Source organism: Sinocyclocheilus rhinocerous, unplaced genomic scaffold, assembly GCF_001515625.1.
Source record: "Sinocyclocheilus rhinocerous isolate Xijiao unplaced genomic scaffold, SAMN03320098_v1.1 scaffold161, whole genome shotgun sequence".
In the NCBI taxonomy this organism is placed as follows: domain Eukaryota; kingdom Metazoa; phylum Chordata; class Actinopteri; order Cypriniformes; family Cyprinidae; genus Sinocyclocheilus; species Sinocyclocheilus rhinocerous.
The window spans coordinates 875,672-900,339 of NW_015627226.1; the positions used below are offsets into that span (position 1 = coordinate 875,672).

At 37.6% G+C, this 24,668-nt stretch overlaps 2 protein-coding genes across 2 annotated transcripts in view; both read left to right on the forward strand.

The window, feature by feature from the left end:
• LOC107722177 (dual specificity protein phosphatase CDC14A-like) overlaps positions 1–10,493 on the forward strand; it is a 37,949-nt gene extending 27,456 nt beyond the window's left edge. The window contains exons 13-15 of the mRNA XM_016530433.1: positions 1,344–1,472; positions 7,674–8,055; positions 10,397–10,493. Of these exons, the coding sequence (XP_016385919.1) occupies positions 1,344–1,472; positions 7,674–8,055; positions 10,397–10,426 (541 nt within the window). The 3' untranslated portion in view covers positions 10,427–10,493. The remainder of the gene's footprint in view (positions 1–1,343; positions 1,473–7,673; positions 8,056–10,396) is intronic.
• Positions 10,494–10,593: 100 nt separating this feature from the next.
• On the forward strand, positions 10,594–23,291 carry vcam1a (vascular cell adhesion molecule 1a). The gene is made up of 6 exons (XM_016530455.1): positions 10,594–11,350; positions 11,434–11,712; positions 14,448–14,738; positions 15,669–15,929; positions 16,017–16,283; positions 22,946–23,291. The coding sequence occupies exons 1-6, from the start codon at positions 11,290–11,292 to the stop codon at positions 23,086–23,088; spliced, it is 1,302 nt and encodes a 433-aa protein (XP_016385941.1). The 5' UTR covers positions 10,594–11,289; the 3' UTR covers positions 23,089–23,291.
• The last annotated feature ends 1,377 nt before the right edge of the window (positions 23,292–24,668 follow it).

A 24,668-nucleotide genomic window follows, 5' to 3' on the forward strand; every position in this document is an offset into this window, starting at 1 on the left:
TTAATGCCCAGACATGTGAGGCAGCGATCGTGACCATCACCCGGTGCCAGTTAACAACCGCACCCAGAAACGCACGGGTGAAACGGCATCCTTATAAGTACGATCCGTCGTCTTTATAAAGAAGCACCCGTGGAGCTCTTTTAGAGAAATTAGCTCTTTTTATAAGTACGATCCTAGTGCTGTGTAGAGAAGCACCCGTGGCGCTCTTTTAGAGAAATTAGCTCTTTTAGGAAATGCTCTTTTAGTGCTGAGGCGCACAGTAGTGCAGCCTAAAGTGCGCAACCCACTCGACACTGGAACGACCACTGCTGAAGCGCCGTCTCGCCAACACAGAAAGCTTCCAAGAGCATGCTGAACTCGTAGTTCTCGAAATGAATATAGAACAGAACGATGTTGTCGCTTGGCTCCGAAGCGAAAAGCTGGTATGCATTGCACCTGCTGCCTTATTATACTCACGCTGTGATCAGCGGCAGCTGGATGCAATAATTGCATGCCAATGTGCATTGGCTCGTTTAGTTTACACTCGAAGTGGATTGGTCTATCGAAGCGATATCCCAATTCGTCGGTCACCGACGTGACTCGGAGTGACCGACTGAAAGGGAACTGACAGAATTTGAAATCTTAGATTTTTTTATTTTTTAACGTGGCACTAAAATGCTGTCGTAGTATCTGTTGGCAGATAAATAAAAATAAAAAAAGACTTGAAAAAGACCTTCATTACTTCTTTATTTTCAAATGTAATAGAACAAGAAAAAAATGTATTGCTGAATTGATTGTGAAAAATAACTGTTGTAAACCGGCAGAGACAGATCTGAATGCAACTGGCTTAACTGCACAGCAAATCAAGCTGTGAAAAGCAAGTGACATTTTCATTAAAGATTATAAAATTAAAATAAATAAATAAATATATATATATATATATACACACACACACACACACACGGATGTTTAATTCACAAGAAGACCAGTAATTTGTATTGAGAAAATTAATAAGGTCAATTTTAATTTCATGCTGACTTTAATTAACATAAATAATGCATCATAAAATGAATTTCTATTTGTAGTCAAGTACCAAATAAAGTACCCATAAACAATTCTTTCAGTCAATAAAATCACTTTGGGGTCTAAGGGGGACAAAGTTTTGCACAACAGTGGCAGTGACCTGTACCAAGTGCCATGCTATTACACAAAAGCATTGCAGTTTTGAAAATCATTACTCGTATTGAGTTACTGCACTGAAAAGAAAGCTTCCTTAATTCCATGAGGACATTTCTGGAGGAAATTCCTAAATAAATAATTACCTATTAATAAACTGTTCTGCTATTTGTCATTTTTTTTGGCAGTGGGATAAGCCCAGCTCCAGGCACCATTTCCCCTCTCAAGTCTTCCAAAGCTCATCTCTTCCTCTCCTCTTCCACTGCGCCACGGAGACTAACAAGAACCCCTTCCTCCTCCGCCGGCAATCTAAAAAGGTACATCAATATTTAGATACATTGCCTGAGTGATTTATTTATTTTTTTGTTCCCAGATCGTATTTACTAGGGGTGTAACGATATTCAAATGGAACCGAAAAACTGTGATACACCATCCACAGTACACACCGCGGTACAGTCTTGGCCTACCACGCCCCCTGCTGAGACACTTCAAATGCATACGGCCATGATGGTTTTGAATTGCTTGAATCACTTTTAAAAGAAAGGTACCATTAAGGGCAACATATGCAGAACAAATCTGTCATATAGGCTACATAAAATTATAATGAGAACACGACTGTAAAAGAATATGCCATGTTTCAGCACATTGTTATAGAAAGAATGGGTCCACAGGGTTATCTTCATGACTAGCACAGTCAAGTTCGCTTGTGCACCTACTCACAGCCTTTTGTGGAACTGTAAGTTGCAATATTTTGTTTATATATATATATATATAACTAACCATTTTAGGCCCTGTTTACACTAGTGCATTTTTGTTTTAAAACTACACTGGCATTTTCACTGCGTTTCAGAAACGATCTCCGTCCACACTACACAACCGAAAACGTATGTCACATGGCCATTCATGGTACAACAATGAGCATGATGTTATTGTTTACACGGTCGTCAAGGATACGCAGAGTGAATGTGGGCAGCCACGCCATCATTTTCAAAAGTCTCCGTTTTGGTCCGTTTAAGCTGGGGACACGACTAGCTGAAACATTCTGGGTGCTTTCACACCTGTAGATCGATTGCTTTGTTCCGAAACAGGGATTAAAATGATTAATGTTGCTTTTTATTCTTGGTGCAGTTCGCTTTCACACGGCAAAGTTTCTAAACGGACCAAATTTGTTAATACAAGTCATGCGCGAGTAAACTGTTCTCTCGTTGGTCAAAGTTCCACGGTTTATTTTCCGGATTCCACTTCACGCATGTCATCCATCAGGATGGAACGATAGCAGCTTCGCGGGCTTATTGTTTTTTTTTGTAGCTGTCGTTATAATAATTGATCATTTTGAGCAGGAGTCCGGGATTGATTGGGAAAACATTTTTAAAATGCACCTACTACAAAGAAGAGCAATAAGACGGCATTATAAAATAAAAAAGTGGCTTTGATTTTTGAATGGCAAAGACGTGCTCTTCATCACTTCCAGACTTGATTATTGTAATGTGCTTTATATGGGTCTCAATCATTCATCGCTGAATCGCTTGCAGTTAGTCCAGAACGCAGCCGCGAGGTTGCTGACTGGTACTAAGAGGAGAGAAAGCATTTCTCCTGTCCTAGCATCTCTTCATTGGTTACCGGTGCAGCATAGGATCCATTTTAAGATTTTATTATTTGTGTATAAAGCATTAAATGATCTAGCCCCATCATACTTGTCCGAACTTCTCAGCTATCAGCAATCCTCTCGCTCTCTCAGATCCTCTGATAAACTTTTCTTGCATATACCTCGCTCTCGCTTGAAATTTAAGGGGGATCGGGCTTTTTCTGTAGCCGGTCCTCGACTATGGAACAGCATACCTCTGGACATTAGATCTGCGTCTTCCCTTCCTGTTTTTAAATCCCGCCTGAAGACTTATCTGTATTCCTTGGCTTTTGGATGAAATGTATGTTTGTGTATGTTAATGTGTTTTGTATTGAGTATGTATTTTTGAGTCATTTATTTTTTATTCTCTTACTCTCTATATTTACTGTATTTGTATATGTACAGCACTTTGGCATACACTAGCTGTTTTTAAATATGCTATATAAATAAACTGACCTTAACCTTGACCTAGACTGACCTCAACACACTTAAAGACTGTTTCCATCGACTGGAGCAGATTCTAGTCTTTGACAGTCAGAGAGGAACACAAACCTAATGACTGAGTCAGTCCATTACACAACACACTTAATGACTGGCGCGTCACGATTGGACAAATTCTGCCGAACCCCAAAAAAACAAAAAAAACGCAGTATCCGATTCCCCGCGCTCCAGCAGTCGGTCCCGCTCCACCAAAGACAACACAGCGGACAACACCGGTGCTCTTAATTATTGAAACGTTAAAGGTTTGTTTTTCTTTTCTTAGTTTGTGCTTAATACAACAGAAAATTTAGCTTTCCTGCTATGTAGGTGTTGCTAATAAATGCCACAGCAATGTCTTGATTATTTTTTTTTGGATTAAGTCCTATGTTTCTCTTTCTTTTTTGAATTATTGCTTGAGCAGACACATTTCGTTATGTCTTTTCAGACACCTATGTTTAATTTCCTTAATTATAACATTTCTAGTGCTATTTTTAAACGTTTAGTCAAGCAATAATATATTCATTATCCAATATGTCTGAAAGGGATTAAAAATTTAAAAAGGGATTAATGAATTGGTTCTGATTAAAAACGGTAGGCTATTTTTTTCGTTACAGTTCCCGAGTTACCGAACGAAATAAAACATTACTGCTCCATTTATTCAGAAACAAAAGTCATATAAAATGCTATTTGTGTATTTAAAAAATTCTTTATAACAAATTTTAAGAAAATGTAAAAGTTAAGAAAATAAAAGAATAAAAAAAGAATTATTGATAGTATCTTTAAAATGAGAGAAATTGCTGACATAATTGAGGTTTTTTTACTTTATTCGACTGCAGAAAAAAACGAATAGTCTAAAACCATTTAACTTGCAATGCTAACTTATGAAATAAAATTAAGACAAGAAATAAATCACAAGAAGTTGGTATATTCGTTATGAAAAAAAATCATTATGAAGTTAATAAAAAAATTCTTTATAACAAATTTTAAGAAAAATTGAAAAGTTAAGAAAATAAAAGAATAAAAAAAGAATTATTGATAGTATCTTTAAAATGAGAGAAATTGCTGACATAATTGAGGTTTTTTTACTTTATTCGACTGCAGAAAAAAACGAATAGTCTAAAACCATTTAACTTGCAATGCTAACTTATGAAATAAAATTAAGACAAGAAATAAATCACAAGAAGATGTGTAATCAAGAAAAATATTTGACAAAATTACAAAATGAACCTTTAATGACGTTTGACAGTGAACGCATAGCCGCATAGCCTACAGTACAATCGCTGGCGTCAGTCGCAAATATTAAACATGTTTAAAAAAATCTTTGTGAAAACGACTGGAAACGACTGGTTCTTGAATTTTTAGATAATAATCTTTAGGCACCACACACTACGCAATTTTTTTCTGCCGACTGCAAATAGCGACTGAGCCCAACTGGAACAGACCCGGTCTGACTGGGTGCGATCCGTCGTCAAGACCAAATTCCATTCATAATCGGCATGACAGTCATGTAGTGTGTTCTTGGCTTTACACTGAAATGCAACCCCAGAGTTTTCGAACAAAAATGGGGTCTGCAGTGTTTTCGAAAGTCCCCGTTTTCGAGGGTCAAAATTTAAAACGAAAACGCACTAGTGTAAACGTAGCCTAATGTAACAACGTTCGTAGATCGGGAAGAAGGAGGCGGGAACCGGTGAACATTTAAACATAAAACTTTAATTAATAAATAAATGAACACAAAACGAAAAAAAAGTAATAAACGTAAAAGCGGCAGCCCCTCACGGACGACTGCCGCATAAAACAATGACGTTTGACAGTGAACGCATAGCCGCATAGCCTACAGTACAATCGCTGGCGTCAGTCGCAAATATTAAACATGTTTAAAAAAATCTTTGTGAAAACGACTGGAAACGACTGGTTCTTGAATTTTTAGATAATAATCTTTAGGCACCACACACTACGCAATTTTTTTCTGCCGACTGCAAATAGCGACTGAGCCCAACTGGAACAGACCCGGTCTGACTGGGTGCGATCCGTCGTCAAGACCAAATTCCATTCATAATCGGCATGACAGTCATGTAGTGTGTTCTTGGCTTTACACTGAAATGCAACCCCAGAGTTTTCGAACAAAAATGGGGTCTGCAGTGTTTTCGAAAGTCCCCGTTTTCGAGGGTCAAAATTTAAAACGAAAACGCACTAGTGTAAACGTAGCCTAATGTAACAACGTTCGTAGATCGGGAAGAAGGAGGCGGGAACCGGTGAACATTTAAACATAAAACTTTAATTAACAAATAAATGAACACAAAACGAAAAAAAAGTAATAAACGTAAAAGCGGCAGCCCCTCACGGACGACTGCCGCATAAAACAACAACATAAAATCCAGCCCTGGTCCTCTCTCATCTTTCACTGTCGTCGCTCCTCCTTTTATCCCTCCGGAGCTCCTCTGTGGGACTCAAGACCGGTGAGTGTCGCAGGTGTTGCTCATTATCATTTACTCCACTGGCCTCGCTCCGTTCCCACGGCTCTCGGCCCCGTCCCACTCGTCACACCTAAGTAACTGTATCCTCTAGAATGGCATCTCTGAGGATTCCTTCAAACACTTTTACAACACAGCTGGTAAAAGTGACTCACAGCTGAGATCTGGCGGTAATCTGCTGGAAAACTAGGCTTTGCTTTTTTAGGAACAGCTTTGACTATAGTCTCTTTCCATTGTTTTGGGAAAATGTTATGTTGGATGCATGTATTGAAGATATCACATAACACCGACTTCATGAAAAGCCTTTAGCACCCAAGGAGGAATGCAGTCAGGCCCAGCAGCCTTGGCTGTATTCACTTTACGGAATCTAGCCTTAACTTGTCCGATACTCAGAGGAGGTATACTACAATTTGACAACTTGCAGGTAACATCTTCCTTAGACACAGAAGTGTGGCTCACATAATTCCACACAGAAGCAAAGTGCATAGGCAGAATATTACAGTCATGTTGCACGATGTTTTGATCCTGAGACACCACTTCACTCTTATCTTCTTCCATCCCCGCTAATGTCTTCACAGACTTAAACCATTGTTTAGGCTTGGTGCGTCCACCTCATGCTGGCAATATTGTTTCTTTGCATTCTTGAAATTTTTTTGGCAATGATTGATTTTAATTTCCTCTAAGAGGTTTTATTGCCAGAACAAAATGCACGCTGTCTATCTTTTATTAGATCTTTAATTTCAACAGTCATCCAAATCTTATCATTGTTTGTGATAGAGACTTTCTTTATCGGAACTTTTATCCAAGATAGACCTGATAGTGGAGGTAAAGGCACCAACCTTAGCCTCAGGGTCCATAGCTTCATGAATGTGAGAAAAATCAATAATGTTCATGAGAAGGCCCAATTCTCATTCTCAAAAAATTGCCTGATTGTCTCAGGGGTACGTTTTCTACAAAAAAATATGCTTGATAGGCTTGGTGGGCCAATTTCCTGCATTTAGCAAGATAGTCTGATGGTCAGAAGAGCCAACAGGAGGCAAATGCTCTGGTGACTGATACATGGAGGAAATATTGGTAAAAATTGAGTCTAGTTGACTGGCCTTTCTTGTTGCTCCAGCCACAATTTGTTTCAGACCATGTCTGCAGCAGATGGTTTCAGACTTGTACTTATTTGTATTACCAAATATGACAATTGCAGCCTGCTGGTAGTTACATTCAATATATCTGAGGCAACTATCCAAATACTGTGTAATTAGTATATCAGGTTGGGCTGCTGCTGAAGAACGCCGTGGAAAATAGAGCACAGCAGGAATAATACAACTTAGCCCGAGTTATTATTCACTGCCACACTGTGCAGCTCATCACATCTGTGGCATAAAGAGCACACATTGGAAAGGAGAAAACCAGGCATAGATTGATTTGTGTTGGTTTATCTTTATACGAATTAAGTTCTTAGGATGGTAGCAACAGTCAGATACAAACGGTCTTTGCTCAGTCAGCTGTCTTTTAATATCCACTGCAGTTCCACAAGAAGTAGGGCGATTTCCAACAATTGTACCTATTGAACGAATATAATTTCTCCCAGCTTTTTTACCCCTTGGGCGAGGTCTGAGTCGTAGAATCCCATTTAGCTGCAGTATTTGGTAACACTTTACAAAACAACAATTTTTAAAGTCTAATTTGTTAATGCATTAATTAACATTAACTAACAAAGTGCAATTATTGTTATTATTATTTTTATTAAGTTAAAAGTGAATCTAGTGATCTTTAGCATAGCTGGTGCTATGCCATGAATCCTATCCCCACAGCAAACAGATCCGAACCGAACTGAACTGTGGCTCCAAAACGGTGATATGACCCGAACCGTGGCATTGGTATATCATTACACCCCTATTATTTACGTACCCAGACATTGTTAACCCTGCTTTATGTGCCCTGCACAGCTTCAGTCCCCGTTTAGCCCATTCCCTCAGCAACCTCTACGATGACAACAACTTCAATGATGATGACAGCAGCACACCTCCTTCCTCCTTTGCACCCTCCCCATCTCCTGCTCTAACCCCCGTGCTTCCATCAGGCTTCAGCTTTGGGTACACCTCTGCTGACCCCCGACTTCCTCCCTCACATGTAAACTTCAATCAAGAGGCCGACACCAACCTCAACAGCCTTACTGGAGCTAATACCGTTAGCACTAATCGCACAGTCAGGCCTATGAACAGAACCGGCTATAGTCTGTTCTCCGGTGGTCGGCCAAACCCTCGTAGAGGTCCGTTGCGTGGTGGACTAAGCGGATTTCCAGGGCGCTACCTCAGCAGATCCATTCCAGTGAGTGACCATCTGGCCATCTTTGTCATCTCCGTGACCCTTGATTTTCACTCACTGCTTCTGCTGTTTTCCTTCCAATTTTCCAATTCAATTCCATAAATAAATGAACACAAAACGAAAAAAAAGTAAAAAACGTAAAAGCGGCAGCCCCTCACGGACGACTGCCGCATAAAACAACAACATAAAATCCAGCCCTGGTCCTCTCAGCCCTTTCCCAGCCCTTTCACTGTCGTCGCTGCTCCTTTTATCCCTCCGGAGCTCCAATTTTCCTTCACTTTGGGTTTTTCCTCAGATTTTCTTCTGGCCTCACTTATTGTTTCTGTACTATAGTATAATTGTGATCTTTATGTGAGATTTTGATAATCAATGTGATTCCATAATTTAAAAGGAACAGTTCATGTAAAAATGAAAATTGTCATCATTTTCACACCTTCATGTTGTTCCAAACATGAATGTACTTTCTTCCATGGAACAAAAAAAAGGTGATGTTAGACAGTTCACCATATTTAAATGTATGCAAATACAAATAAAATTTGAGCTGCATCAGAAGCACAGATTTATAGCAAATAACTACTAATTTTGGGATGTTCCTCACATGAGATGTAAGATTGAGTAAAGTTGCAGTCATTTACCGTTGTTTGGCAAATTTTGTGGCCGAAATCTAGTCATTTCAATAAGAATCCATATAATTTGCGTTAGTGTAAAATATTTTTCAGATTTTCAGGCATGTATTTGCCTGTACTGACCAACAAAAAGCTACTCAATTTGAACCTGACTTCAGTGTGAGCTGTGCTTTCTATGCTACACTATTGACAGCAGACATTTTGCCTGGAAAATTTTGCCTAAATTTCGCAAATATACGTTTACACGACATTGATGTATTAGATGTACTAGATCGACAACAACTTCAATGACGATGACAACAGCACACCTCCTTCCTCGTTCGCACCCTCCCCATCTAGAATGATGTACTGATGTAATAGATCAATGTAAAAGTTTTTCCTTTGTGTTTATAAGAACTTTTTCATATACACGACAACATTGTCAAAATGATCCCCATTCACACGGATCCATGAAAATAACTAAAAACACTGTATTATGCATGCCAGGCCAGTAGCTGGCAATGTTATTTTGAAAAAGAAAAAGTTAGTGTAAAATATTTTTCAGATTTTCAGGAATGTATTTGCCTGTACTGACCAACAAAAAGCTACTCGATTTGAACCTGACTTCAGTGTGAGCTGTGCTTTCTATGCTACACTATTGACAGCAGACGTTTTGCCTGGAAAATTTTGCCTAAATTTCGCAAATATACGTTTACACGACATTGATGTACTAGATCGACAACAACTTCAATGACGATGACAACAGCACACCTCCTTCCTCGTTCGCACCCTCCCCATCTAGAATGATGTACTGATGTAATAGATCAATGTAAAAGTTTTTCCTTTGTGTTTATAAGAACTTTTTCATATACACGACAACATTGTCAAAATGAAATTTTCATTTTTGGGTGAACTATCCCTTTAAGTTGAATGTCGTACTATTATGTACTTTAGACAATTTTAATACACTATAAAAGCCTAAATCAAGCATGCTATTAATGGGAATTCCATTTTCCTGTGTTTGGAAGTTGATCATTCTACCCATTAAGGCTGGAATACACTCTAAAACTTTTGCCAATATTTTTGCCCCGCTTTACAGTCTGGACGAGTTGATGCTATTTCCAAAAGTCAGAAAACTGTCTGCAGATTTTGGGCAGTTGGAGTTGACAAATTTTACAGAAAACTTACGTAGCGTAATTTGTATTCCAATTACGTTGAAATTTGTATGCCAAATTTTAAAACACATATTGTTTTCATTTGTCATGCGTCTCCTAGCAAGGAGGAATGACTTGAAAGTCTTTTAGTGTGTGATCCTCAGTTGTTTAGTGAATGATGCCCAGTGTTTCTCTGTAAACATTTTCTAAGTCTGCAAATGTATGATGCATAGGCCTGCTTTCACTGACAGCGCTTAGATTAAGCCAGGATTAGGCTTTATTTAAATTAGGACATTTAAGAAGTTTTTTTAAATGTTCTTTTAAAAAACATTACTGGTGTGCATCTTAATACAAATCAATGGCACTGACATATTTTAAGATGTATGAGTCCAAGTTGCTTTCAGTTAAAACAGCTCAAACATGCATTTTAGAACTAGGCTTAAGCCTTGTCTGTGAAACCAGGCACTCATTTGTTAAAATCAGTTCAAGTTTTAAAAGCTGTTTAGTGTATTCCACCCTTTAGTAAAATTTGCACACATCCTTTCATATCAATGTATTAATTTAATTCTCTCTTTCTCTCCACAGTCCCTTCAGTCTGAATATGCTCAGTACTAAGACTATGATTATACACTGATGGCAATCGCAGCTGACTTTTTGACCATGGACAGATCATTCCTTAATCTCTCCTAAACAAAATTATAATATGTGAAAAAAAAAAAAAAAAAATCACACTCTGGCGTTAAAGTATTTATAATATATTTATAGTGTTTTAATTGAGAAAATAAGTTATATGATGTATTATTCACAAATGTATTTAGTAATTCATTTTTTTTTTCAACATCCAAAATGGAACGTATCTGCTGGCATTTGTTTGACTAATTTTACATGAAGCAGTTTTGTTTTTGTTTTTTTGAAAGTCACAATTCTAACAGATGCAGTTGTGCATCTGTGGATGAGTGTGTGACAGTATGGGTGTGTTTGAAAGAAATATGCATGTACGTATGATCACATGATGCTGATTCAATTATGTTTAGTAATATGATTGTACAGAAATCATGATTTGTAAAACATTTTGTACAGATAGTTGTAATTTTAACTGGAATATACTTTAGGTGGAATATACTTTAGATGCATTCACAGATCTGTTCATTTTTAAAGACTGTGACATGGTGGTTTGTGCTGTACAAAAAGACAAAAAGATACACTCAAAAGAGTAAATCAATGCAAAATATTCAAGAACCATTTAATTATGTGCACAATTTGGAGGATATGAGGAAAATGTGAGCAGGTGTGGCTTGGAGTCTGATAAGTGAGTCAAATGGATAATGTTTGTTTGGAGAAACAGAAAGTAAAAAGGAAAAGGCGGGATGGTTGATCAGTATCTTGGTCAGAAAAGAGCTGTGGTGGGAATATCCATCACCATTATCATGCTATTTCTGAATGTGCATGCTGAATGAGTGAAACACAACAAAAGCAAAATGTGTGGAGTGAAATGCATCACTTTTGTGCTGTGGATTGATATTCTCAATGTAATAACAGGTAAGAAGACCTCACACAGCTTTGTTTATTCAATTTTAACCTTCCACATTTCATTATTTTGACAGTACACATTTTTTCCACAGGAGAAAACAATTCAAAACTGGTATTAACTCCGTTACATCCAGTGATTCATGTTGGTGAGGATTTGGAGATGACCTGTCAAGTGACTGATTGTCCGGTTAATGTGACCTTTGTGTGGACATCAGCAACGGACAAATTTCTTGCAGCAGAATTTAAAAATGAGCATACTGTTTCCTATCTGCTGATCAGGAGCATCTCTGTTATACACAGTGAAACTGTCATGTGCAAATCTACCTGTGATGGAAAAATCCTACAGAAAATGGCAAAGATAGAGGTATTCTGTAAGTACAGTTTTTTTCCCCATTTTCCCAATTCGACATAATTTTGAGTTAACCTACTCCTGTAGTGACTAGCTATGGAACCTAAATATTCCAATAATCTGTTTCTGTTACCTATATATATAAAACCTATTCCAGTTTTGCTAGTAATTATTTAAACTATTCTTAGAATTTTTCAGTTATTAGTAAAAAATTGCAGCAGTCCTTACAACTAGCAGTTTTATTCTTGTACTATTTAAAAACTAAACTATTATTATTTTTTATAAGTACTAAAAAGTAAAAGTAAAAAAGTACTAAAAAGTATTTAGTTTTATACAAGTAAAAACTATTTTTCTTTTCTTTTGTGATGACATTAAAGGGATACTTCAAACAAAAATTAAGCTTCTCTCATCAAATACACACCCTCATGATGCCCCAGATATATACATCTTTTTTTTCTTTTTCTGTGGAACACCAACAGATTTTTACAAAAATAATCTATCTCTCTGAGTCCATAAGGGACAAGTGGTTGGCGACCCCGCAGAAGAGATAAAATGCTGCGCACAAGACAGACGCAAAACCAGGGGCGATTCTAGGATTTTCATTTTAGAGGGGCTCAGCCCCCAGTGAGGGTATAATAATAATAATAGCCTAATAATAAAAATATAAATAAGATAAAAAATGTTTGATCAATAGGGGTCGTATACTAAACTTATTGCCGTATTCCACTGTATTGCATAGATAACATTTGAGTACTGAATAAGCCAAATTCAAGTCTTCATGATCTCACACACACAACCCCTTTACTGTACAAACACAACATTTTACTGTTTGCATTTCTAGCACAACCATATTTCCTTAGCTCAAGTATGCAAACCTCTTTGCCACATGCACTGAAAGCTGTGGTGTGATGAGGGCTGAACGCAGTGGATGGGGAACCGATTATTGGTCCCCCATGATTTTTTGTAAACTGGATTTATGACAAAGAACTGCACAGATGCAGATATTATAACAGTCTATCGATAAACACACACCTCTGTTTCTCGCTCTGCGCCGCTGCAGTCTGCGGACTGAAAAAGAACGCGCTGAGAGACGGGGAGGAGCCGATCGAAGTCTGCCGCCGTTTTCATATATAGCTATAGCCCCCCTAAAATTGGCCTAGCGACACCCATGCGTTGCGTTGCATCGCGTAAACATAAAACCATGTCTGCATTTGTGATCGGAGAAATGACAAACTACAAACGCTACTCTACACTGCTCAAAACTCGCGTTTGAATCGTCAGTGGCAAATTCTTTAAATATAAAAAACGTACTTACAGTCTGTGAGTCAGAACAGCCGGCATTGTAGTCTACTCTACCAGGATCAGGAAACAGTCCTCCATAAAATGCGCAGCACACCAAAGAGAAAGGAAAAATTTAAATTGCATCATATGACCCCTTTAATGGTTGTGGACGAAATAGCTCAATACAAGAGCCAACTCAAACGGCATGTGAAATGAAATGTCTTCATGCTTTAAAGAAGAGTGGCTTGATTAATATTTAGCTTACAGATCTCAGTTTAAATGCTTCAGTTTGTTTTCTATTCTATTCTGTTATATACTATTCTCTCAGATTCAGTTTGTTATTATGTGATATATTATAAACCTAATAGGCCTTAATAATTAACCTCAAGCAAGGAATTCATGAGCAATATCTGCTTATTTTTTAATATATTATATTTTATAAAGAATTGAACTGTTCTGCATGAGTTTTTTTTTTTTTTAGATTTTAATAGAATTCCTTGGTAACAGCACTGTAAAAAAAAAATCTCAGTTAACCTAAAATGTGCATCATTTAGTTACATCAAGGGTCAACTCAAATATAAATAGCACATTGAAGTTAAAAGTTACACTTTTTTTTATTACACAATTTTTACACAGTTACACGGTTTTTGTTTTTTTTGTGCACTGTACAGGTCTGGTATAAAAAAATGTTTTTTTGCTCAGTTGGTAGAAATGTCCGCCCAATAGAGATCAGTTTTGCTCAGCAAGAAAAAAAATTAGAGGAAACATTGGTGGTTGGGTCCCTCAAAGTTGACGCTTAAATAAAATTAAAACAGATGTGAAATGCAAACAAAAAGTGACAGTCCTCTGTGCAAGATTCACAACATGCTTACATCATGTTTCACAACATGCTATTTAAGTAATGGTCGGAAATTAAAAAAAAAATTAAAATATTAGTATTTTCTCTTACACCTACCATTTTACTTCAGAAGACATCGATTCATCAACTAGGGTAGTATGGATTACAGTTACTTTTCGTGGTCGTGTTTACCATTTTGCATGCATGGTTTTTGAAGCGTCAACTTTGAGGGGCCCATCCACTTGCATTATGGACTTACAGAGATTATTTTTCTAAAATCTCTGTTTGTGTTCACCTGAATAAAGTAGTCATATCCATCTGGGATGGCATAAGGGTACGTAAAAATGATGAGAGAATTTTCATTTATGCATTTTTTGTAACCATTTAAAGCTGATTGTCTTAGTAGTGATAAAAATGTTATTAGTAGCAATTGGAATCGATTAGACTAGGCAGTAGAAAATTAACAGTAACCGTGTATTTCTATGGTTATTATATTTAGTTATTTTTATATTATTATTATTTTTTTATTTAGGTTTAAAGCTATGATGATCTAAACAGAGAGTGAAAAAAGTAAACCATTTCAGCATTTATTGTGTAAATGATTTGGATGTTGTTATGATGAAGTGTGTTTTCTGCAGCATTTCCAGAAGATCCCGTACTGCCCAAAGTAAAGAGTCTCATAGCAAACCAAGAAGAGAAGCTCATCTGCACAGTCCACAACATTTACCCTTTGGAAAGGTTTCACATTGAGTGGCTTCGTGGAGATAAAACCCTCCATAAGGAAGAACTTGATGTACAAAATTCAGACCATGTTCAGAATTATTCCTCTGTGTTCAATTACACACCTTCTGTCGATGATCTAGGCAAGAATATTAGTTGCAAGGCAACCCTGAATCTCAATGGTCTGGAGAGAACAACAACTGCTGAATGTAAGTCAATGTATGTAAGAATGTATGTCATTATTAAAGAAATATTCCAGGTTCAATACAAGTTAAAAGGATAGTTCACCCAAAAATTGAAAATACTATCATCATTTACTCATTCTCAAGTTGTTCCAAACCTGTATGAGTTTCTTTCTTTTGCTGAACACAAAAGAAGATATTTTGAAGAATGTTAGTAATCAAAAATTTGCCAGTAGCCACTGACTTCCATAGTATGGAAAAAAAAAATACTATGCAGTCAATGGCTACCATCAACTTGCGAGTTTGTAAATTATGACAGAATTTTCATTTTTAGGTTAACTATCCCTTTAAGCTGAAACAACAATATTTATGGCATAATGTTGCCACAAAATTAATAATAAAAAATAATTTTTGCTACAAAAATAATTACTTATGCCTCATTTATAAAAATAAAGATTACAGTGAGGAACTTACAATGGAAGTGAATTGGGCAAATTTTTGCCTAAGAAATATTAAGCTTTCAGCTTTTCTAAAAGCACTTTCACTAAGCCTTCTGTTAAAACTTGTTTATTGCAGCTGTAAAGTTGCTTTCATTTTTTTTTTTTTACAGTGATTTTAGGCATTACATTGTCATAGCAGCTAAGTTTTAATATTGACTATAACTTTACACAGAAAAGTAAAAAAATTTCACACTTAAATAATATTAACACACATATTGTTTACGTCTTGTATTGTTGAAACAGTGAGTATTTTAATGCCCCGTACACTTCCACCTCAGTGTAACCCAGACTGATTAATTTTTAGAAATACATTTTTGTGGTAATCTACATTATGCCACAAGTACTGTTGACTGAGCTTAAATAGTATCGACCCCAGAATATTCCTTTAGCAAGTTATTACCAAGAATTAAATCACTTTTCATGTGTCATCGATGAAAACTCTATATTTCTTTCCCAGATGGTCCAGGGACTATGACAGTTTCCAGTAATAATACCTCTGTAAAGCTTGGCGAACATTTGGAGATAACATGTCATGCAGACGGAAACCCCAAGCCAAAAATATTTTGGTGGAAACTAGGGGAGACTGAGCCTGAACATCAGAGCCAGAATAACAAGCTCATAATAAGTAATGCTTCCTGGTCTCAGGCAGGCTGGTATCGGTGTGGTGCAAGCAATAATGTGGGAAGCCAGCAAATGAGTGTAAAAGTCATTGTTACAGGTGGGTAAATTAACTCAGGATGAAATGAGCTGTCTTGTCTAATCATTTTAAACCTGGCCATGATCTTTAACCTTCATTTAAATGCAGGTCCTCCAAACATCCCCAAAATCCAGTTAAGCCATAGAGGAGAGCTGAAAGAAGGAGAGAACATAACCATATTCTGTTCTTCAGACGGCGGGCCAGCAGAACTGAAACTGTACAGACAGTCCCAGAGCGCTGCGACAGGAGGTCTGAATGAATCAGCTGTGCTTTTAAACATCTCATCAATCCATATAACAGATGCAGGGATTTATATCTGTGAAGCAAAAAATGACTTTGGCATTGAGAGAAGCACAATGACCATTACAGTCAAAGGTGAGTTTATAACATTCTGAAGGAAATTTCATTGCATGGGAAGTCAGTTTGCATTTGTTTTATATTAGTATTATCTATACACTATTATAGTTTTATACACTATCATTATGAATTAGCTTTATTTTTGTATTTTTGTATTTTCCGTTTTCATTTTATTTTTTTACATTTTTATTAGCGTTTGTTTTTATTTAAATATGACTCTGTTGGTTTAATTTATTTTTATTTCAGCGTTACTTTTACATTTACATTTATTCATTTGGCATACACTTTTATCCAAAGCGACTTACAGTTGAGGAATACAAGCGATTTATCATAGCAATAAATATGAGAAGTTCCCATTATACATGGTTTCAGTCAACGTTTAAAATAGTAAAAGTTAGGACAGGAAGGGATAAAGGATAATAAGAGAATAGAAAAAGTGAAGGAATAGATTTTTTTTATGAGATGGCAGTTAGATGCTTATGGAAGGGATGAGTTTTCAGTTGTTTCTTGAAGATTGTGAGGGATTCGGCTGTCTGGATGGAGTTAGGTAGGTCATTCCACCAACAGGGTACAGTGAAAGAAAACATCCGAGAGTGATTTTGTGCCTCTCCGTGATAAAACCACGAGCTGCCACTTGTACATCGACCTCAGGCTTCTGGAGGGGATGCAGACGCATAGGAGAGATCGGAGGTAGGGTGCAGAGCCCGTGGCTGTTCTGCAAGCACCAGTGTCTTGAACTTGATGCGAGCCACGACTGGAAGCCAGTGCAGAGAGATGAGAAGCGGTGTGACATGGGCTCACTGAAAACAAGACGTGCTCATTCTGAATCATTTGCAGAGGTCTGATTGCACATGTTGGAAGTCCAGCCAGAAGAGCATTGCAATAGTCCAGCCTAGAAATGACAAGGGCCTGGACGAGAAGCTGTGTTGCATGCTCTGTTAGGAAGGGTCTGATCTTCCTGATGTTGTGTAGCGTGAACCTGCATGATCGTGCTGTTTTTGCAATATGATCTTTAAAGGTCAGCTGATCATCAAGGATCACCCCAAAATGTTTCTGCCCGATTACGATGGGATTATCATTGATGAGCCCAGTTGGATGGTAAACTTGTGCTGTACTGATGGGGTGGCTGGGTAGATGAGAAGCTCTGTCTTTGACGGGGTGAGCTGCCGGTGATGTTCTTTCATCCATGCTGAGATGTCTGTCAGGCAGTCTGAGAACCGAGCAGGTACCATTGGATCATCTGGTTGAAATGAGAGGTAGAGCTGCGTGCCATCTGCATAGCAATGGTAGGAAAACCACGTGCCTGAATGATGGGTCCCAGTGATGGAGTGTATATACAGAAGAGGAGGGGTCCAATAATTGATCCCTGAGGAACTCCAGTGACCAGTTGATGTGATTTGGATACCTCTCCTCCCCTAGTCTCAGCCTCAGACGTCATGCCCACGGACCGTTGGCTGAACGTCTGATGCATACGGCACACAAAAGTGGAAACACTTCAGGAGTTTCGAAGTCGTCATCGGATTGGTTGAATTATACAGGATTTCCGGGAGACGTGTGTGTCGTGTTCTTTAACGTTCCGCCTGGAAACAAAGATGCCGTGACGCCAAACCGACTCACGAAAGAAGAAAGCCGTCATGTTTACAACTGTGACGACGAGCGCTTATCAGGATCAACTAAACGCTGGATTTAAGATAGTAGAAAGTGTTTGTGAGATGGATTGTAAAGTTAAAAACTTGATTTCAAGAATGTGTCTTCGGACTGTTCTGAGACCGGCCAGAACCTAAACTTTGGAGAAAGTAGTTTTACACACCGGTCTGTTATTGTGGCGACCTTTCCACGCCCCGAAACGTGATGCTGAACGAAACGATCTGTGATTGGTTGTTTGACATGTCGGTCAAACGGCCTCATGGGCGGGCCTTGGCCAATGAAAGCTGCCATGGATTCCAGACCTTCAGCCGTCAGTCTGAAGGTCTGGCTACGCAAGACTACTCCTCCCCAAGCCACCTTGAAGGACCTACCTGTGAGGTAAGACTCGAACCAGTGGAGTGCAGTCAGCTCTTGCACTCCATAGCGCTTCAGTGACTGACAGCAAGGCAGTTTGAGTTGAATGGCCACTTTCAAAGCAGTGAGGTTACCCGAGCCTGCTTGAATGTGGTGGGAAAAATGTCTGTGAGAAGAGATGTGTTTTTGATGTATGTGATTGAAGGCATAAGTGCAGGGGAAATAGCTTGTAGGATATGAGAGGGGGTTGGGTCTAGACTAGAGGGCAAGTGGTAGGGTAGCTGGAGTTGATAAGTTTAGAGACTAATCTTTTGTAAGAGGAGAGAAGGAGGAGAGAAGTGTTTGCTGTGAGTACCTGGGTGAGTGGAGCTAAGAACTGACTGCTGATGGATGTGGTTTTGTTTGTGAAGTAAAATCGTCAGCAGTTAAAGAGGTGGTGGAAGGTGGCGGAGGGGGCCAAAGGAGAGTATTGAATGTTTTGAAGAGTTTGCATGTGTCTGATGCACTGTTGATTTTGTTATGGAAGAGGGTAGTATTGGCAGCGTGAACTTTGGTGAAAATAGTGAAGATAGCGGTAACTGATACCTGCTGAGATCAGCTGAATCTTTTGATTAGCATAATTTTCTCAGAGTTTAGTCCGATGCTCACAGAGGACATCGGTTAACCAGGGGTTGGAAGGAGTAGCATGTGCTGGGTTGGAGGAAATGGAACAGATATTGTCTAGGCAGCAAGTTATGCCTAGTTCACACTACAGGAGTTTAAGCCCGATTTAACTCGTGCAAGTTAATGAGCTCGCCGACAGGTCGGGTTGTGATCGGGAAAATCAGCGGGTGATCAGCGCTCGATAATCTTTATGTGTGAACTCGTGTAGTGTGTGACCCCCTGTTGCAGATCATTTACGTAGCGTCGCATAGTGTAAACACCACAACGAATTCAAGACAGACAGCAAGTCATGTAGTCTGAACAGCACAGCGATCTGCCTACATTTTAAGTTGTGTAGTGTGAACTAGGCTTTAGGGTAGAAAATAGCATATTATATCAGTGGAAGTCAGCAACATCTGGCTTCTCAAGGTGGATGTTGAAGTCACCAAAAAGTACTAGAGGGCTGCCATCCTCAGGGAATGAGGATAGCAGCATATCCAGTTCTTATAAAAAGTTGCCCAGCTGACCTGGAAAGCGATAAATAACTACAATGTGGATTTTTACAGGGAGTGTGACTGTAATGGCATGAAATTCAAAGGAAGTGTTGTTGATGTTATAAGAGCATGGGAGGTAGTTCCAGCTTTTGGAAATGAGGAGACCAGTAGAGGGGTTGCTGTGTCTTCGGATTTAATCCAGGGGTCTCATTTATAAATCTCTCTGTAGATTTCATCCTAAACGAGTACGTGTGCACAAAAGTTTTCAAGTTTATAAAATCATGCGTATGCCAGAACCTGCGCAAAAATCCCTTTATAAATCCCAGATTGTGCGTATGTGCATCTCCACCCCGTCTCCTCCCCGAAATCACCATATATGGAGCTTACAACGCCTAGTTTTACTATGCATAACCTCATCTGCATATCATTTCAATGCATATATTACCATCCACGTGACACCATGTTTAACACCGTCAAAGGTACAAGACATTAAGGGAATATGAGATACGGACTATAAATTCCATTTGTGCCATACACAATTTTTTATTGCTAAAAATCATCCGGTATCCTTGTTATGTTTTAGAATAAATATATCAAAATATCCATAAAAACAAAACTGTTTAAAATAGTTCTCAGATAAATATTTTAGAATAGAGTTCTATATCTCATTCTTTTCCAGTGGCCAAATAGTATTTCAAATATTTTAAACAATTCAAATCAAATTAAATGTATGCAGTTTTACTAAGGTAAACATATTTTAGCTATTTTTAGTGGAAACAGATAGGCCTATATTTATCGCAATGTAAATAGAATTGTCTGTCTGGGCACGTCACTGACAAAATATTTTAAAAAGGAAACATGCAAATTACCAATTTCTTCAAGCTGTATCCTTCAAATACAGTGGCATTTTTCATAATGTTGTGGAGATGCCTTTAATTAGAGTGTGCTTTAATTCAGTTGTTACTAAGAATTCCAATCAGAGAGCTCTGCAATTAAACATCTTTAATGTGATGTTTACTTGTAAAAATTGAATTAGAGAGCTCTGTAATTGCATTTTTTTTTTTACTAAGAATTGGATTAGAAAGCTCTCTAATTGGAATTCTTACTAGTAAAAATGCAATTGTAGAGCAATTGTAATTAAAATGAATGGAAGTCAATAGAGGCATATGACTAGTAAAAATGAATTGTAGAGTTCTCTAATTATAATTGCTAGTAGTAAGAGTATTGCTCTCAAATGTACACAGTTAGACATTTCAAAGTGTTTTTACAGTAACTTACTGGCAACACTGTTGCCAGCAATTTACTGTAATTAAGATTTACAGTAGCAAACTGTACTGTTTTACAGTAAATTACTATAAAAAAATCTAATTCATCAGTATACTACTGTAATTCATTCATTTTAATATAGATTTCATTTGATTTTATATTTTTTTATATAGAATTCATTTTGTTTTTATCCTACATACTGTATGTACTACTGGCATTCAATTAAAACAGACAATAATTGCAAAATATCAAATACTTTATTTAAAACATTGCATGTATAACACTTAAAAATACAGTCTTCCAATGCTGGAACAGTTCATCTTCACCATTTCTCCTGTCTTAGGACATTTTGCAGTGCATTATGTTGTATTCTCTGGATTTATCCTCACAAAGAATCTTTAGGCAACAGAAACATAATGGGAAAAGAAATACATAGCCGTCTGCAAAACCCAGGTACTGCTCCAAAACGTGGCCACCACCTTTGCTCACCATCCACTTTGTTAGTGACAGAAATGTGTTCCCTGAAAAACAAGAAGTAGAAATGACACACTTTTAAAAGGCAAACCCCATACAGAATACACAAACCTCTCAAAACCATAACTTAGTTGTTCTCTTACCCGAATTATCAGTCTCAGGGTGGTTGGCATGCTCATGTCTTTCTTGATGCTCCAGTGTAGTTGCCTTTAAAACACAAATACAAAAAAAATGCATTAAAACTTAAATTCCATTAAAAACTATAACAAACTAATTCTAAAACTACGGCAGCTAGCCATAGTTTAACCTAGCTAATGATTTTATTTTCTCAATAGGCTACTGTACTGGCCAACATTAACTAACACCTGAACAAAATTTCACATTAGTTAACTTAATGTTAATATAAGATAAGCATTGCTCGTTAAAAATAATTTTAATTCGGTACGTTAATTCAATATGCTGACAAAGTCGTTTGAAAGGACAGCGCAGTTTAGCTTGGTAAAGTTTCCTCTATGTTAACGGGGTAAATGTTAACTGGTGAGCAAAAATCTGACAAAACACACACACACAGACATACATATATTTTTACCTTGCTTGCTGGTCTAATTCTCTCGTAAGGTGCATCGATACACAGTGCAGATGTTCTCCAGAACTCTTCCACTCTCGCGGGTTCATCCCCGGGCAAAACCCGTGGCGCTGCCCTGTCGGTTCCGTGTCTTCCTCGGATGCGAGTGGCACAGCGCGACGCGACAAAAGACAATATAGAACCCATTATAATCAGCGATACTATCTACAATGGATGCGGACAGTAAACTGATGCCCCCGTATATTTCTGACGTACAGTAGTACTCCAAGCGCTCACGCTGTTTCTGACACGCAGGACAAATGTATTTGCCAATCATTACAAGCGATGTAACACGTCCAGTATAGTCTGTCCCAAACTGTTGCGGCGTTGTAGACATGGTGCAGGGCAAATCTTGCCAATCCAAATGTAAGAAATGAGGAAAATAAAACAACCTCAATGGAATGGCGCCACAGAGGCCGTTACGGCAAATACAGTAGTATACAGCAATTTAAAAAAAATACAGTAAGTCTCTGTATGTGGAGTTTGACGTCACATAAAATTCCCATGATGCAAAGGGCATTACAGTTACTTACTGTAAAAGGAATTTGCAGTATTATACTGGGTGATATACAGTAAATAACTGTAGAAATTACAGAAATGTCTAAGTGTAATCGTTACTGGGAACATTTTACGTTAAAACAGCTTGCCATACTCCTTGAATTTGGTGTCTTGTGTGTTACTAGTAAGCTGTTACTAGTATCCAAAGTTTGACCAAACTTACTACTGGTTTTGTACCCGGCTTACCTCAAGTAAGCGAGTTATGGGTTAATCAACAGAGTTCAGGGTATATGTCTTTGCCGCTAAGTTAACCTTGCTTTCTGGAATACCCTAGTTAACTCTACCTCTAACCAGTTTTCCAGAAATGTGTGAAATTTCATTTATGAATATTGAAGAAAAAAAACTTTTGATAAAGCAGCATTTCCATTCAGTGTGTTCAAGAGAACAAAATAGTCACTTCCAGAAAAAACAGTTGCAGAAAAAAAAAAAAAAAAGTGGATTTTTTTTTTTTTAGCAAATAAATTATACATGATTATAAAATAATAAAAATATCTACAACACCCTTTAGCTGTGGCTATATTGAAATTATAGCACTAATCATAGCTTATTCAGCGAGTATGGAATATTCTAGTTGCAGTGATGTTTCTTGACTCTGATGATCCTTTACTCTTTTAATCCAGCACAACATAGCATCTCGAGAAATCCAGACCTGCCCGTCGCCATACTGCCGGCTGTGGGGTCAGTGTCGCTGTTGACCGCTGCTGGACTGCTGATCCGACACTGCAGAAAGAAAGCCAGGAGCGACTCCAGTACACTCGGCTAAACAGATGAAGAGCACATTAACTAAATGAAGTGTTTTTCTGCTGAAAGGAACATTCACCTGGACATTATCTATAAAAAGCTTACGGACAGGTGAATACAAAGCTGTGTTTTCTGTATTTATTTAGTAATTTTGTGCCTAACGGTGTTATTTTATCAAATTAATATTTGATCGATCAAAATACATCATCTCAAAATACAGTGTATAGTTACACTAAAAACATTTTTTTTTATGTTTTTGAAAGACGTCTCACAAAGTTCTCACATAGGCTGCATCTATTTGATTAAAAATATGGTAAAAACAGCAATAATGTTTTGGTAATAATGAGCAATAATGAATTGGTGCTCAAAAAACATTTCTTATTATTATTAACATTGTAAACAGTTTCCAAAGTTTGGGGTATATATATATATATATATAAAAACTTCAAACTTATGATAAAATATCCAACTCCTTTGAGAAGCAGAAGTAGATTGTGAACTTGCCAAATGAATAAGTCACACAGCATTTAGCAAGTAGCCTATAACTGAGAACATGCATGCAGTTTTACAGATTTATTGTTTTATCATATTCACCAAATTCATACCATTTCATTTAAATTCAAATGAAATTTTGGCACAGTTAAAAGGAAACTCCTTTAAAAAAAAAAAAGAAGCATGCTGACTTTTCCTTTTCCTCCAAAAACAATACAACAATAGTTTTGGGTTTACTTAACCTGTTAATTGTTACAGGCATTGTTCATTCTCTTCCTGTTTCTGTTATCAGTCTATCAAGCACACAATTTCTTCGGGAACTTCCATTCCTGATCCAGCACTCTAGGGGCCTCATTTATAAAATACTGCGTAGAAAGAATCCTAAATTTGATTTTACGATCATTTCTCAAAGTGCGTACGTGTGATTCATAGAACGAACGTACGCACAGAAAACGTGCGTACGCCTCTCTTTTAGATATGAAATCTATAAATTGCAATGATCTTGAAACTGTGCGCAGCTGAACAGTTTCAGATCTCCGCCCTGTAAACAATGTCTAATTAATGTCCTTGACTTATAAAAGAGCACCTGACAATGTCCAAATCTTTTACAAGCGGCAAGAATGGCTTATATTTCCAAAAACCTGCAGCACTCGGGCAAACAAAAGTGCGTACCTCTGCTCAGACCCTGACGTGGTTTTTATAAATATGAATGTTGCCGTGTATTTTTGCGTATCTCAGGAATGCACATTCTTGCATTAAAACATGAATTTCTCATTGTAGGGCTAAATTCCCCACCAACAATGTAGTTTTTAAGTGGAACTTTATCAAAACAGAGTTTGAAGGGGAAAAGGAATAAGAAAATACTGTAAACTGTGGGTTGGATCCAGTTTGGATTGTCTAAACATATTTTCAGATATATAGATGTTACTAGGTACATTGCGACAGCAAATAATTTCCTTTATAGCACATAGACCGTGTTCCTCCAGGGGATACAAGAATAACACACACGGTTTGTGTTCTGCTTCTGAACGCATCAAATCAAAAGTAAAAGTGAATTCATCAAACAGTTTCATTATGTGAACTTTGTGCTTCCTTTTAAAGGAAGCATAA

What these genes read in the sequence shown, in the direction of transcription:
- vcam1a (XM_016530455.1), top strand. Translation starts at nt 11,290, where the DNA reads ATGTGTGGAGTGAAATGCATCACTTTTGTGCTGTGGATTGATATTCTC. An exon ending in TGTAAAAGTCATTGTTACAG is followed by an intron (nt 15,930 to 16,016) that starts GTGGGTAAATTA and finishes ATTTAAATGCAG; the next exon opens with GTCCTCCAAACATCCCCAAA. An exon ending in AATGACCATTACAGTCAAAG is followed by an intron (nt 16,284 to 22,945) that starts GTGAGTTTATAA and finishes CTTTTAATCCAG; the next exon opens with CACAACATAGCATCTCGAGA.